This window comes from Budorcas taxicolor, chromosome 2 (assembly GCF_023091745.1).
Source record: "Budorcas taxicolor isolate Tak-1 chromosome 2, Takin1.1, whole genome shotgun sequence".
Taxonomy (NCBI): Eukaryota; Metazoa; Chordata; class Mammalia; order Artiodactyla; family Bovidae; genus Budorcas; species Budorcas taxicolor.
Window position 1 is genome coordinate 57,858,471 of NC_068911.1, and position 16,977 is coordinate 57,875,447.

Below are 16,977 nucleotides of genomic sequence, written 5' to 3' on the forward strand. Positions count from 1 at the left end.
AGATGAATTTAATTGGATGTGAATAGTCAAGATCAAGGCTGTAATTAATTTTTCATTGTTTTCTTTTTGAACTTTTCGGATCAGTTCTATTTTGGGCATGTCTTCTATTGACTACTGGAGACATCTTCTGTTTCATTTAGACTTCTCTTGGTTACTCCTTTGCAATACCAAGTTGCAATCTGTGGCTAAGTCCTAACTGCTTATTCACTTACTATAGATACTGGGATACTGTTGCTGCATCTTTCCCCGTTCACTTTCTCAATCATTTTTAGTTGTGTAATTTTCATACCTTATGGTCTTTGAATACGTAGGAGAACACAACTTGAAGTATTGATTTAGCATGTATCTTACTGTCCTTTTTATGACCACAGTTAAACTACAGTGAAATCTACTGTCCTTTTCAAAGTTCTTCACCCAAAGTTGGTTCTTCTGTCTACTGTATGGTCCAAGTATATGCAATCTTCAGAACAGCTTAAAAAAGTAAAATTTCCTTGCAAAACTCCATTCATTTCTTGTTTACATATGCCTAATCTTTCCCCACAGCCTGACCCATTTTTCACTTGCTGGTCTTCTCCACCGACAGCGCTGTGCTCAGGCCCTGCTCGTGCTTCCCGAGACCCTGGCCGTCCCGGAAGCCGTACTTCTGCAAGATTTTATGTGCTACCGTGCCCCCCATGTTGGCAAGGAAGGAGTTGCCAGGGTCGGTTGGGGATCGGGGTCTGTCTTGTTCCTCGTACACTGGAGGAGGGATAGCAGCTTTGGAAGCCTGTGAGCGAGGTCGTGAATCCTGTTCATAAGGGAAGTCTTGGGGTAACTCTTTGTCCTTCTCCACAAGAGACGTGGGAGGTGCAATGGCAACTCCGCCCATACTTCTTTTTCTCCTCTCTCGCTCATAATCGTCATCTTCATCAGAATCTGGAGCGGGTCGCCTGGAAAACCCACTAGCTTCATGTCTTGTCTTTACACCTCTTTTCTCTCTCTTCTATTTCCTTCTGTCTTTCCAGGTCCCGCTGCCTGTCGCTCCTCTCTTTGGCGCTTCACTACTTTCTCATAATCGTTAGGAAACATGGGATCATATTCATCAGCTAAGGGGATCAAAACTTCTGCAGAAAACCCAGTGGGAACAGGGTCCTTGAGGCCTGCAGCCACGTGCGGTGGAGTGTCCACGATCTGCCGCTCATCTGAAGAGCCGCCTTGCTTTATGTCAATTACTGGAGCAAGGACTGTACTTTGTTTTGTTCTCTGGCTCTTGGCCTGAGTGAGAGCTGCCTTCTTCACCTAGAGCTGAGACTGCAGGAGTTTGAAGTTTTTGGACCAGCCTTCTGTTTTTGAGTCACTGGTCTCTACTCCCAGGTCATCGTACAGGGACATCTCAGTTCAGTGCCAGCCCGACGCAACGCCGACACCGCGGGCCTATAAGTAGGATTTTATAACTGAATCATTGTAAAATATATTTGTGGGTCACAAAATATAATTCTATTATGAATTCTTCTATAAAGCCAAATTTATTCCTCTTCCAATTTATATATTTTCCAGTTTGGGTTTTCAAATGTTTACTTTCCTTACAGTGGCTACTTTTATACTTCTATCAAGAAAAAATAAATTTCAAAACACAGTTCTGTAACTTCTAGTCAGATTTATTGAGATATACTTTACATATAGTAAAAGTCACACTTTTTAAGGCCTATTGGTCTATGCTAGCTAAATTTCTATGATTACTGCAAATAAAAAGCTATCATCACTTTCTAAATCTCTCTGAAGCCTTATGTTCTAGGGACAAATAGCAAAAATCTAACTGAAGTGAAACAATTTGAAAATCTTTAGTACCAAAGGAATTGTGAAGACTATGCTTTATATGATGAGGGAAATAAAATCTTCAATCAAGCTTTTTAAAACTTATCTCATCTTTTCTAAGTTTCCAGATCATTTTTAAAAATTTCTGCTTTTCCAGAAAATAGGAAGAAAAAAATCTACAAGATGGGCAATTTTTATAATAATTTTATAGGCTGATTCACATAGTATGACATATTTTCAAAGACTGAAATACTGAGAGGGAATATAAAAGGACATATACTAATTATCCTTGCCATAAAATCATATATGCATAGGAAAATACAGGATTATTACCTTAGCACTTACAATAAACTTTATATTATGCGTGAGCTCAGTCACTTCTGTGGTGTCTGACTCTTTGCGACCCTATAGACTGTAGCCCACCAGGCTCCTCTGTCCATGGGTTTCTCCAGGCAAGAATACTGGAGTGAGTTGTGGGGTCCTCCTCCAGGGGATATTCCTCATCCAGGCATCAAACCCAAGTTTCTTGCATCGCAGGCAGATTCTTCACTGCTGAGCCACTGAGGAAGCCCACTTCACACTACACATATGGGTAAACTTCAAAAGGGTTGGCTCAGTAACAAAATTCTTTTTGATGCAAAATGTAGAGACATGCAAGAATTATGAATACTTCACTTACACCTAATATAAATATTCTATTCAACCTAGGACCAGTATGTCTAAAAGTTAGTTATAATAAAAATTCAATAATGAGACTAGAATCTACAGAGCTCTCCCTCTATCTGGTGCTTCTAAGTTACAAGCAGCAAGTGTTCAAGTTCACATGGAATCCTGATAGTGGCTTTTCTAAATAACAGCTGTGTTCAAATTTTAATGTGGCACCACTTTATTGTTCTCTCTAGACAGCACTTTTGAAAAACTAGAAAATGATATAACCTTTCTATGTAGGACTCTAATTCTGTCTGGTTAAATTTGCCTTTGGTCCCTGAAAAAAGCACATCTTTACTCCCCACCCCGCTCCCTACACCCTCTCCTTCTCAGGTATGCCCTCACTATCTCAGGTTCCAGACTCTTACCTTCTCTAAATTAATATTTAAACTATCAAGTTGGAATGCAACCAGATAAATTAAATCCCCCAATATGCTAATAACTAATACTAGCTCAATAGGTGATCTCTCTGAGGTGTTTCTATTAAAAAACTTTCATTCAAGTTAATTTTGTGTACAGGTTTCCAAGCATAATGGCAGGTAGGATTTTTCAGTGAATGTAGGACTCTTTTCAAAGCTCCTTAAATCAAGTTCAGTCTACTGCCTTGATCTTGTAATATTAAAAAGAAAATTTCTGAAGGAACTCTATATATACTAGATTAAAAAAAAATGTTTCAGAATATATTCCTCACAATTTCCTTTCCATAAAGTGTTTTGATCAATCCAATGACACTTACTTTTGTAATGTCGTTTACTGAAGGTGGCAGAATATTTTGTCAGTTACTTAGAAATTAATACATCAAACGAAATTAAGGCGAAAAAATCCATCAAAACAGCTTGACTCCTCTTTGCTGGAGTTCCTCACCCAAGGCAATGACATAAGTCCTTGGTTTTGCTCACTTTTGGAATCAGAGGGGGTAGCCTTCGGGTGTGACTGGGAGGTGTTTGATCAGGAAAAAAAGAAAAAGAAAAAAAAGATGGAAAAGCAGAATGTTGCCAAGAAGGGGTGGGATTTGGGGTGGAGGCCAGAAAAAAAATAGGAAAGTTCCTTCATGCACTTGAAGAAACATTTAGTTCTGCCTCCCTCAGGCCAGGGCCTCTTCTATTGACGTCTTCTCCGAAGGGGTAATCCCGTCGACAAATGTCAGATTCTGATTATCTGAGAAACTTGAGTCGCCCGCACTTCCGACCCTCTCTCTCCTGAACTGCCTGGAAGCGGGGGAGATAGGCAGGAAAGGGGAGGAAGGGAGAGGCGAAGGCCGCCTCGCAGAGCACATCTGCTGCGTTCAGCCGGAGCGTCTGTCAAGCAGTGGGAGGGAAAAGAGCACGGAGCCACCAGCCCACTCTCGGGCGAAACTCGCCAGAAAAAAACCCGCCCTGCCCCCGCCCCCTCCCCGCGGGCTTCTGCTGGTTTCTTTAGGGAGGCGGTGGAAAGGCAACTTTTGGAAACTTGAAAGGGGAGGGGTGTGTGTTGGACAGAAAAACGTAACCTCATCAGGTCGGGCTTAGGCTCCCCGGACAGTGGGCGGGCCAGGCCGGGTTGGGTCGGGTGTGGAGCCGGAGCCGCGTCCCGAGCGGCGGCCGCAGCGAGGCCGGGCGAGGCGGGCCGAGGCTCCCGCCCGCGTCCCCCCACCACTAGGCGCAGTTCCCCGTCCGGCCTCGCGAGGGCGCCGGCGCGGCAGATCAGGTGACCGAGCGCTCGTCCGGGGCTGCGGGGAAACGGCCTCGTTCTCAGCCGCCGGAGACGCCGCCGCCTCCGCCACACCTAGTGGAGGAGCCGGGGAAGGCGGCTCGGTGGTGGGGGCTGGGGCGGAGGGCGCCGGGGGTGGGGACGGAAGGGCGGCGGACCGAAGGCAGGAGGCCGCCGGGGCGCGGGCTGCTGCGGGGAAAGGGACGACGAGGCGTCCGCCGCGGCTCGCTCTGTCCACCCGCACGGGATTGGGGCGCGAGGGCCATGGGCGCGCTCCCCTGAGGCGGAGGTCACGGGCGGGAGGGGAGGAGGCCCGACCGAGGGAGCTGCGGAGGCCGCGGGCCGGTGACTGGGCGCGAGGCCGGCGGCGCCGGCCCCACCATCGCCGCCGCCACCACCACCACCACCACCATGTCGCGCTCCGTGCTGCAGCCTAGTCAGCAGAAGCTGGCGGAGAAGCTCACCATCCTCAACGACCGGGGCGTCGGCATGCTCACCCGCCTCTACAACATCAAGAAGGTGCGCACGGGCCGGCGAGGCCTCGGCGGGGGCGGGATGGAGGGCAGCGGAGGCCTGGGCAGTGGGGGCGGCGGGCGGCGCCCGGGGCAGAAAGCACGGCCTCGCGGCCGCAGGCCCCACCGGGGTCGCCGGGATGCGCCGCGGCCTAATGCGGAGCCCTGGCGTCTCTCCCGCCGGCTCGCGGGCCGGCCAGGGGCGAAGAGGAGCCATTTGCCCGCTCCCGGCACTGGGAACTGGCCGGCCCGGCGCGGGGTGAGGGGCGCCGCCGCCGCTGCCGCCCCCTCCTCGGCGCCCCGGCCCCCGGAACTGGGTCTGCGCGAAAGGGAGGAGGATGGATGAGATCCTAGGAGGGGGATAGGAAAACTTGGGTGCTCCGTAACTGAGATCGAATGGTAGAAATCTGGCGGAGATGGTAGCAGTTGTTTTTTTTTCCCCTCAGTTCTTTTGGTATGTAATTGGGAATGTGAGAAGGGAATGGCTCTTCTGGATGAGCCCTACGTCTCCTCCACTTGGCCTTTTTATTTTGGATTGCCAAATAAAAGCCATTTAAGAGTGTGTTGACGATTTGGAATTATTTCATTTTGAAGGTGGAAAGGAGGTGGGAGTGAGGGTGGAACCAGTTTTCTCCTGAAATGCTTCTGGGTTGTGAGTCACTAGGACAGGAATAACAACCTTCTCTCTTTTCTCTTTACTCCTCCTCATCTTAGTTTTTCCAACCATGTCGATAATACCGAAACATCGTTTCTTAAATTTCTTTACGTTCGGTGTCTATACAAAATAAAAGCTGTGATTGTGTTGCTCTTATGCTGATTTTATGGTGTAGTCTGATCATTTGAGTAACTCTAGCTAATAGGCCCATTGAAAGTCTTTACATGGCTTTCGCAAGATTAAGGAATTCAAGGCTGAGTTGAAGTTAAGAAGAATAGATTGAAAGAGCAAATATTACATTAATTTATTTTAGAAAAGAAAGACCAGAATTCTATTCCTTTTAAGGCAAAGTTAGTTTTTAGTAATTTGATAAGGAGAAAACTTAAGATTTTTTGATGCAAGCTAGGTCCTGACAGTTTCCAGTGTGTGTTTAATGTTATATCTTCATATTTTTTTTTTGGCTTTTTAATGCATTTTGAATATTTCCTTTTAGTTTAATCGTAGCAGTAGAGTAGTAGCCGTTGTGAATTAGGGCTCTTGAAGAAAAAAATACTTTAAAATTTGTATGATGGAGTTCAATATAAAACTGACCTATTTCAGCCATTTGAAATTCTAGAGAAGAGTGTCCTGTTTTAATAGGGACAAATTTTGTGTAGCGATGGCTGTGTTCCATTGGCTTCCCAGAATATGAGGATTTTTTGACTTTAAACCTAGTGCACTCTGGAAAGTAAAATGCCTCTTCACACATATTTTGTGTGACAGGAGCTCAGGGTCATTCCAATGAAACCCCTTACATTTACTGAGAAGAGACTTGGTTATAAGTTTATGTAAGTTTGTAATAATTTTAGATAGTATTATTTACAGGTTCATTGACCTGAACTTTTTTGTGAGATGCTCCTTAACTTGGAAATTCGTTCCTATATGATCTTTGTGCAAAAAAAAAAAAAAAAAGCAAGACAAACATCGCTAAAAGTTACTAGAGGTGTGGTATTGTGGTTAAAGGAAATGGTTATGATGGTTTCCAAAAGAGGAAGTGAGAGTAACATCAAAAGTGATTCGGGTATTTAGGCAAAATTCCTCTTTTTAAAGCATTCGTTACACATTTTTATGTCATGAAAATAGTCGGATTTTACAAATTTCATCTTCATAAATGATCGAAGATTAGACTAAATTCTAAGCATTCAAACCCTTCAGTTCACTGCCTTTTCTCAAAAGCCTATTTTTTCACTTCCTCTTTTGAGAAACTTTAGGCTCTTGCCTTATTGAACTAGTACAATTTAAAGTGAGTTGATCAAGTGTCTAATATTTTGAATTATTGAAATGTTATATTCAGCACTTAACACGTTTATAATTTCTTGAGAAATACTTCTACCTTATCTGAGTGATTGTGAGTTCCCACTCAGTGGGGACTGTATTACTCATTTTTGAATTACTAGTACTTGGGGTCTTATGTGGTCCATGAAGCTTTCAGTTAGGACTTGTTGAAAAGGATGAATATATTAGGCATATTATGTATATATGTATATGCAACATATATGAGTGTGTGTGTGTGTGTGTAATCTTGCTCTAATTTTAATAATAATAGCTTTTGATCTGCCCTCCTCATGTGATTTTATATACAAATACATCAGATGGATTTTGAGTCTTTAAGCCTGTATAGAGCTGTGTATAAAGGCTGGCGTATCTTCCTTCCTGGCTGGCTGGGATTGAAACATTTGTTCAAAAATCTTGCCCCCAAAAGTGATTAAGATCTGTTTACCATGTGTTTATAAGGTTCATGCTGTCTCCCTTTTTATGGTAGTAGAAACCCACATAATCTTTTCAATCTCAATCTCTTATAGTCCTAAAAAAAAAACAAATCCTTCTACTCCATAATACTTGTCTGCCAGTCATTTACCACATTTTCATTAATTCGTGTTTTCATTAGATTGTCTATCAGATCTGATTACTGTTTCAACTAAAAGTCTGCAATGGCAATATTTTAGTGAGCATATAGAGTGAAAAATATTTCAGTGACTTAGGTAGCAATAAAATAAGTTACTATAACCAAGAATAAGAGGCTTTAGTACTTAGGGGAATGTAACATGGCCCCTGAAAAATATTTTGCTTTTTGAAGTAAAATTTTATCAATTGAGTAATTTTTGATATCTTAATATGTACAGGCTGGAGAAGGAAATAGCAACCCACTCCAGTATTCTTGGCTGGGAAATCCCACCAACAAAGGAGCCTTGTGATTATAGACCATAGGGTCGCAAAAGAGTCGGACACCACTGAGTGATTAAACAACGAACAAATATGTACAGGTTATGAAAATTTAAGAATTTGTAATCAAATCAGAGATTTAAGAAGATGTGAAGGAGGATTTTCAGGGAAAAAGGTGAAGGTGGTAGGTAGTTTTACATTTATTTATTTCATAATGTCTTAATTTTTTAAAAATTAAAAATGTCTTCCCTTTTCTGGAGCTAATACTACTACCCACTTATATAGTGACTTTTAACATTTGAGCCTACTTGTATATCACTCATTGTAACATGGCAGGACAGGGTGGTGGAAGTAAAGAGTATCAAGCCAGAAGTTAGGAGACCTGCCTTCCAGTCTTCAGTATGTCACTGAGAGTTTTGTAACATTGGGTGGGTGTCTTGACTTCCCTGAGCTTCATTGTTTTTCATCTGTGAAATGGGGGAAGATTAACTGAAAGGAACACTCAAGTCTGTTCCAACTCTGATTATGTTATCTTTACAAAGTAGAAGTTAAGGCCCATTTTAAACAGTTTAACTGAGCTCAGTTTAGTTTTTCTTAATATAGGGATCGTAATACATGATCTGTCTACTGCATAGGATTGTGAAGATAAAAGATTATAACAATGTGAAAATAGTTTAAAACTTATATGAATGTAAGATGGTATTTGTTTAGGGTTGTCAGTAACTTTTGGGAGCAACATTTGTTTTTTTCTGAAATTTTACTGCTGTCTAGCAAACACATACACCAAAACTCAAAAAAGGAAGCATTTTTTAGCTGAGCTTAATTGTGTGTGTGTGTGTATGTTTATTCCTTGTTACTTTTTTATATTTTTTCCTACGCCATCACCAACATGAACTTGATAATTCTGTACCAAAAAGATCTCAGTTAATACTTTTCATATTTTTCATCTTGTTAAATTACTGCTTCAATTCTAAAGGACAGAAAGGTGAAAATACCTATCCAGCTATTGCAAACTTCTTTTTAATGGGATGTTTTTATTACAGGCTTTTGCCCATGATTTTGGATAAATTTATTTTATGAGTAAAGAAGTTAATAGCAGTGTAAAATTGAAAGTCTTTACCTGATACCTGCTTATCTAATGGAGGTGAAAAAATGTATGTGAAGTATGCAGGCAGGGTAAAGAAAGGGGAATCCGCCTTAGTCTTCCCTTTCAGTGTTGGATTTCTCTTCATTTAAGGGCCTTATTTTCTGTGGGGGTTAATCAGGAGAAGAAAGCATGTTCCAAAGATTGGATTCTGGAAAGTTGTAGAAGTACTGTTAGTACCTATAAAATTTTTTCTACAGGGAGATTTTCATTATCAAAATCCTTAAACATGTTAAGAAAGCATTGTCTCTCCATCATCTGTATTTAAGTTCTATATATATATATAACATGTATGTATTTATGTAAACAAATCCTCCTATATCTGTTTGTAACTTTACTTTTCAAGGAAGCTGCTTGTAAAAACAAGGATTTGGTAATTCTGTTTCTTGTTATACTGGATGGCAGGCTAAGGAGATAAAGATCACTGAAAACTACTTAGGAAAGAGGCTTATTTTTATTATTTTTAAGTGGCAGTGGTAAATTGTCCACCTTTTGTTTCCCTTGTGGAATTGTTAAATAACTTAAATAATAAATTTTTTAAATGATTACAGAGGAATACTTGTTATTGTCAAAACTGAAATACAACTTCAGAAATTCTCTGCCTGTTCATCTCCCACTTTTAAAAAATAAGCTGTGTATCCTTATACAGTTTTTTGTACAAATGCTAACATATGTGCATGTATATTTTATTATATTATGACTAAAATAGATTATTTCCAAAAATAAAGTTGAAGAAGCAGCATGGTACAGTTTACATATAAATAAAATTAGGATTCTTAATCTGTTGCTTGTATATTTATATTTTAAGAAAATTAAAGGGATGGACATATTTAGCTAGCTACATGCAATATGTTGAAAATGAGAAGGCTCAGATGAGAAAGTATTGGTATTGAAAATTTTTGTCTTTACTGGCAAGGGTGATTGAAAATTTAATTTGTATTCTTGTTTGATAATTTACTTGCAGTGTTAGTGTTAAGTAAATTCCAACAATAATTTCAGATCATGTTCAGTAGATACGCATTTATATGTTAAAAATAGTTTTATCTCTTTGTTGTTGTTCAGTCGCTAAGTCATGTCTGACTGCAGCTCCGTGAACTGCAGCATGCCAGACTTCCCTTTTATGTCTTTCTTTAGCAAAAAAGAACATGTAATAAAAGTAAAAGTAATGCTAACCATTTATTGAATCTCTATTATATCCTAAATTAAAAAATTTTTTTTCTTTTAGTTGTCCACAGATCTGTGATTTATTCTCTAGATAAAGCAGTTGAATTTGGTTAACTTGTCCAAGTCTTACTCTGAAAAATGAAAGTTTGAATTGACTCCTTTCTTTCTTAACTGCTGAGTCTGGGCTCTTAATTTATTTTTGTCATTAGATTATAATCATTAGTGAAATTTTTCTGGCACATATAATTTTGAACACACAATAATCTTAACCTAAAAGAAATAGGCAATTATAGAAATAATTTTCTTACTTACTGTAGACTACTTTTGTATGAACTTTGTATGGGTTTGTTATGAAAAGGCATTGAGGTTATAATTAACAGTCCACCAGTGATTATTAAGTACTTCTATTTAGCTTTGTAGTATATTGAAATGAGAAATAGTTTAGAATTAGGAAATTTAAAATTCAATTTATTGACATTTTGGGGAACTTACAAATATTTTATATTTACTTTTTATATTATATGGATTTTTTTCTTTGTGATTATTTATAAAATTAGCCCATGACATATTAAAAGCACAAACTGAGAGGACTAACCACAGGAATAACACTAAGAAAACTGAAAACTAAAAGAAACTGTTGCTTGAGGAAAGAGCACGTATAAGACAGGAAGAAGGTCTGAGCTCAGACAGTGAGACAGCCCTTACCCTCCTTCATTGTAAGGGTGTGTACAGGCATCTCTTCATTGAAGAGGCTTTGTCTCTTGAGATTTCAAAGATACATTCTGTGTTTGGATTTTTAAAGTCAAATGGCAACTTTTTTTTTCCATTGAAAAACCCTGCATGAAATAAAATAAATGCCATTAAGGAAGTACAACCAATAAGTGTGTTTCTTTCTGTCTTGAACTTTACAAAATTTGTACTATTCTTTTCTGTTCCCAAGATGTGTTTTTTTGTTGACTGGTTTTAATATTGTCATTTTTAGTAAATGTAGTAAAATTGTCTTAATTTTGATCCTATTAGGAATTTGCAGTATTGTAATTATTAATTTTGACTCACTTAATATGGCAGAATCTTCTAAAACATTTCTTTAAATACTATTGTAATGAAATGTTTTACTTCAATAAGTTAAACTTAATAATCTCTTAAATTGCAAGTTTGTAAGGAGAGTTGAACAGCAGAAAATGGCACAGACATCTTGAGAACTGAATAACAGTAACTTTCATTTGAATCATTAACATTTTTAATAATTTTGAAATATATAACGGGTTAAAGTTTTTGAAGGAATATCTTGTTTTAAGTATTGGAAAATATTGCATACTTGATTATTTTAGATACTTGACAGTAATAAAATTGTATCTTTAATAAAACTTTGAAAGTCATATTATGAGCTATTCTTGCAGTTAGTAGCAAATATTGGGAGTTTTCTTTTCATTCATTCATTTGTTGAATGGCTTCCTGGACACTGGGAAAACAAATTAAGATACAGTCTCCAGTGCCAAGAAATTCATATTGCAGTGGGTGAGACAGATGTGTAGATAATTAACTAAAATGCAGTGATTAAGTGTTGTTGTGGGTATCTTGAGAACGGAGTTAAAGATTCCTGTCTGGGGGAGATGGGAAGAAGAGATAGTGACTTTTGTGCTTGGTTTTGAAGTATGAATAGAAACTTCAGCTAGGCAATGACAAGGAATAGTCAATCATTCAAGATTCCAAACTTTCATTCAGTAGAATATATAAAGATATAAAATATATTAAGTTTTGAAGTCCTGTATTAATCCTTCTTGCTGGCATATAGACTCTAAACTTCTGTTTGTTTGTTTTTTTTCCCCGTACTTGTAGCATTCTGTGGGTTGAGAGGGCTAGATTCTAGATAAAACTTTGGTACTTTGTTTTTTTTTTTTAACTTAGGACAAATTGTTTAATCTTTCTGAGTTAGAGTTCCTTTATTTATAAATTGAGGAGCTCCTTGGTTCTTGGTTGGAAATACATAACAATCATTTTAAAAGGTTTTTAGAAGTACATCTGGATCATGACCCAAATCTACTGAATAAGCAAAACCCCTTGAAGTTGTTCTGAAGAACCACTGAAATAAGCAAAATTAACTTCTTAATACTTCTGATTTCTTTTTCTGATAATTGCAATGATTTAATTTTGATTTTGAGGGATAACTAAATTCCTGGAATGCTCGGCTGCACATAGACTCTGTACTAGCAAAACCATCTACAGGGTGCTTATTTGCTCTCAGCTTCTCCTACACTTCAAGTTAAATTTTTTGGTTTTCTAAGCCACGTTAGTCTTATTGACTCTAATTCTTGCAATCTTAGATATTCCTGTTTTCCCACATGTGGTATACTCTTTAATTAGCATTATAAAGTTGAGAATTAAATGGGTTAATGCACAAAGTGCTAATATAGTGCCTGGCACAAGAGTAAGACCTTAGTGAATAGATGTCGGGTATTTCTGGAGCTTGAAACATAGTGGGCAGTTACTAAGTGTTCACTTTTTCCTAATAAATCCAGCTCAGTACCATCTTTAGGAACATTACTTAATTATTCCTTTTTACTGCCTGGTATTATAGTTTGATATCTACTTACTGCTAATACAGAATAAGTATTTGTTCTTCAGGAGTATATTTCCCAGCAGTCCTTTAAAGATCAACTTCTTTTAGAATAGTAACAGTGTAACCACATATAACCCTTACTCTTTGTTGGATATAAACTGAAATGTTTCTGTATATGAGAAGCTGAGAAATGTTTGAAAACAGTAACATAGGCATCTTTTTGAGTATTGAATGGTAATTAGAAACTTTGATTTATTAAAATTTTTAAAGAATTTTGAAATATATAATGAGTCAAAATATTTATGATTTTCTGAGAACTTGTTCTTAGGAAACAATAATCATAATATTTATATACCTTTAAATTGGCTATTATTGACTATAAGAGATGATTTATAAAATTACATTAATTTTAAAGTATTTCCAATAATTTCCATTTACTTTGCTATCAGGTTTTTTAATCCAAACTATAGAAGTGGGTTACTTTTTTTCTTCTCCCGCCTCTCCCCCCCCCCTTTTTTTTTTCACCTACCCAATCTCAAGGGGGAAGTTGCAGGCAGATTGATTGGCCAAAATGTGGGTGATATGCATGAAAAAAAATGAAAAATTTAATCAGTATTTTTAGAATTTGAGGCTTGTTTTGGTCTTGATAGGTTTTTGGGTTTTTTTAAAGATATTTTTAATACTTACTGGAAAGTTGCACACTGAAGTTCATTATTTTTCAAATTAGAAAATAAAAGTTATAGGCAAGCTCCTTTTACAATCCATGGTCTTAAGTGATGTCCATTTTTCCTCTAGGTATTAATATCAATTTGTTGAAGACTCAAGTGAGAATTTTAGTCCCCTTGTACTTCAATTTTGCAAAACCTGCTTTAAAACAGGTTTATTATTTCTTGTTTGTGGAGTAAAAGTTAAATTCATCTTTCATCTTGATCACATTTTGTATTTTTCTCTTTCCTAATACGATTCAGGTGAGGCTGATTTCTTTCCTATACTGTCACAAATAGCATTGTCATTCTGATCCCTGGGATTTTGTTCATGTTTTTTCCAATTAAGTTACTGTATTAAAATAAATTATTTTGTTCTATAATATTTTGGCAAAGGAATGTGTTTTAAGTTAGACTGGAAATTAAAAAATAAAACTGATTGAAGCAATCAGATTTTTTTTCCTTTAATAATGATTACTTCAATAAAAATTTTGAGCAGCTGAGGTATTGAAAGAATGGAACAATTTTTACATATTTTTTTGGGTGTCTATATTTTTCAGTAAATGTTTTTTTAGTGTGTTTTTGTTTGTTTGTTTTGTTCTTAGTGTTTTGAAATACTTGAGTACTCAAAGTTAGCAATCGTAAAGCCCTGAGCGAGTCACTTAATTTCTGATGCTCCTTTTCTGTCTGTTGCGTAAAGATTTAGATAATTTCTAAACCGAGGTGTTTTACATGCAACAGGTGCCTAGTAAATGTTCCTTTTACTCTTGACTCATAATCGCTATCGTTTTGTTTTCTCTTGATTGTTGCTTAATCTCTTATGGATAGAGGACTGTTTCTATACTTTCAATTTTTATTTTTTAAACATTGTGGTAAGGAAGTTCTTGGAAAAATCTGTAATGTTAACCATGCAAAGTTAAGCTGTGGTACGTAATCTGTGTTGTGACAACCCAAGGAAAGACCTTGGAAGGGATTTCAGTGGTAGATTTGGCAGGAAGATTTGTTGAAAAGTCATACTTTAAAACTATATTAAGTCTGATTTTGAGGTTTTTAATCAAAGATGTCTATTTTGTGGCCTGAATAAAATAATATGTGGTTTTCTGAAACTTCTTTGTTGTTTATTTTGGATAATAACATTATATTTGTGTTTTGTGAAGAAGTGAACTAAGAAATACTGAATTGACAACACTAATTTGGTTAAATGTGTGGTCTTTTTTGATAATTGGGAACTCATTATAGATATCCATCTGTTGTGAAAAGTTCTATTTAAAAAAAATAGAAGATAATTAAAACTTATAAGAATTTGTGTGTCAGGCACCTGGAATAAGCACTTTTTGTGTATTTTGTCTTTTAAAAATCTGAACAACCTACCTTATTAAGTAGGTAGTAATAGTATCCTTAATTTGTGGGTTAAAGTACTAAGGCTCAGGGAAGCAACTTGCCTAAGGCTGTATGGGCTGTGATCCACTTAGAGACAGTTATTAATTATTACATTTAAGTACTTCCTTTAACACTAGTATAATTTTATCTGCTAGATTAGTCTTAGCTTTGTTAAATTTAAAGATAATGAGAATATTCATGGGAAACAAAGTTTCAGTTCTGAAAACTGGAAATTTAAGTGTATAAATATTTAAATTTGCTTTAGATCGTCTGGAATTTTAAATTTTGGTATTTTATGCATTATGAAGTCATGCTGAGTCAAGATAAAATAAGGTTTTAGAGTGGTGCTCTTTAAAACAATTCTAAGATTACAAATGTAGTTTCCTGTTTGCTCCTTGATGAAATAGCCCTTTTAGCCAATTATTGTTGTTGTTTTAGTTGCTAAGTGTATCTGACTCTTTTGTGACCCCATGGACTGTAACTCTCCAGGACTGTTCCATGGGATTTCCCAGGCAAGAATACTGGGGTGGGTTCCTATTTCCTCCTTTGGGGGATTTTCCTAACCTGGATCTCCTGCATTGGGAGGTGGATTCTTTACCACTGAGCCATTTGGGCAATCCCTTAACCAGTTATTCAAAAAACTTTTTTTTTTTCACCTTTTGTAGAGATGAGATTCAGGGGTTTAGACAAAATTTTGTCCTTTACTCCCCTTTTCTTTTTTTTGGAGGGTGGGGTGATGGACAGGTTAGATGTACTCTAGTTTGAATTGATCAAACCTTTTGATTCAGTCTTTGTGGCAAGCCTTTCTGGAATATATTAGTTTAAAATATACTGATAACTAAGTATAGTAGTATATTCAGTTTTTTTTTTCTTTCTTTTTCTTTTCTGGCTGTAACTCGTGGCTTGTGGGATCTTGCTTCCCCAACCAGGGATTGAACCCGGGTCCTCTGCAGTAAAAGCTCAGAGTTATAACCATTGGATCGCCAAGGAATCCCCTATCATTTTCTTAAACATGTTATTTCAAAGGGTAATACTTTTAAGAGTGAAAGATGAATTTTGTGTAATGTTTCTGTAGTAGGACAAGGTAAGAGTTTTAGGTGTACCAACTGCAGGCTGTGTTTTTAAAATATAGGTTATTATCTTATGATTTCTTTGTTGTTGGTGTCATTAAAATGAAAATTTTGAGTTGAGTGAAGATTTAGTCTCTATAAACTGAGATATCTGGTTAGTTGGGATATTGTTGTATTCTTTCAGTATGGTAGGACATTATTATTCAGTTAATTATTAAGAATGGCTTTTTGCCAAGATGTATTTACCTAAATACTAGCTTTTAGTCAAGTTTTGTTTTTTTTCTTGCACTTTTTTTTTGCCTGAGTATTTGCAAGTGTCTCTATTGGTATCTCGAGTAGGTTGATTTCAGAAAAAAATAAAATGGTGCCTAGTACTCTTGTATAGTGTCTGTGAATCTTGTTTTTTTATTGGCATTTTTTGAGTAAATGTAGTATGCCAGATACCCTTAAAAATTCTGCTCATATGCACACACACTGGAGAAGGCAATGGCACCCCACTCCAGTACTCTTGCCTGGAAAATCCCATGGACGGAGGAGCCTGGTAGGCTGCAGTCCATGGGGTCTCGAAGAGTCGGACACGACTGAGCGACTTCACTTTCACTTTTCACTTTCATGCATTGGAGAAGGAAATGGCAACCCACTCCAGTGTTCTTGCCTAGAGAATCCCAGGGACGGGGGAGCCTGGTGGGCTGCCGTCTATGGGGTCGCACAGAGTCGGACACGACTGAAGTGACTTAGCAATGCACACAACACACCCACAAGCACCCACAGATACTAATCTAATGGGCAAAAGCTTTTTAGGGTAGATTACAATTATGATTTGTTTAACAGATGAAGAAACTGAGGCACAGAAAATTACTCGTTTACGGTTATAGCTAGGAGCCAGGATTTGAACATGGACAGCCTATCTTATAACTCATGTTCTTAACTACTAGGCTCCTCGTTTTCTATAAGTAAAGCAAATTTGGTTATGTTTAGACTAGGGGTAAATAATAATGATTGGAGGAAAGAATCTTAGTCATTATTTCTAATTCTGTTTACTATGATAAAGACTATTCACTGGTTACTATTCACATGAGACTTTTACTTAGGTAATTATAATTATAGCTATTAGGTAAATACTAATTTCCCCATTTACACATGAAGAAATTGAGATTAGGAGATGTGTTGTAATATATTCAAGTATGGATTGTCCCATGGATAGAAAGTGATGAAGACTGAAATTTAGTCTTCTATTCCAGGGTCTGTATTCTTAATCTTTATGGCATACTGTCTCCCAGTGTAGTTTGTTTAAATATGGCTCAGTGAGTAGTGTGGAAAAAGGTTAAATTAATTCCAAGGAAAGACTATATAACCACTTATTTTTCCACTGAAATGAAATTCCATTCTTTTTAT

The 16,977-nt window shown here is 37.5% G+C and overlaps 1 protein-coding gene and 1 pseudogene across 1 annotated transcript in view; one reads left to right on the forward strand and one right to left on the reverse strand.

Annotated features, from left to right (window-relative positions):
• Positions 1–556: 556 nt before the first annotated feature.
• LOC128043831 (splicing factor 45-like) lies at positions 557–1,371 on the reverse strand (annotated as a pseudogene).
• Positions 1,372–4,408: 3,037 nt separating this feature from the next.
• The window catches only part of NCKAP1 (NCK associated protein 1), a 108,789-nt gene continuing 96,220 nt past the window's right edge, over positions 4,409–16,977 (forward strand). The window contains exon 1 of the mRNA XM_052655660.1: positions 4,409–4,710. Within this exon, the coding sequence (XP_052511620.1) occupies positions 4,603–4,710 (108 nt within the window). The 5' untranslated portion in view covers positions 4,409–4,602. The remainder of the gene's footprint in view (positions 4,711–16,977) is intronic.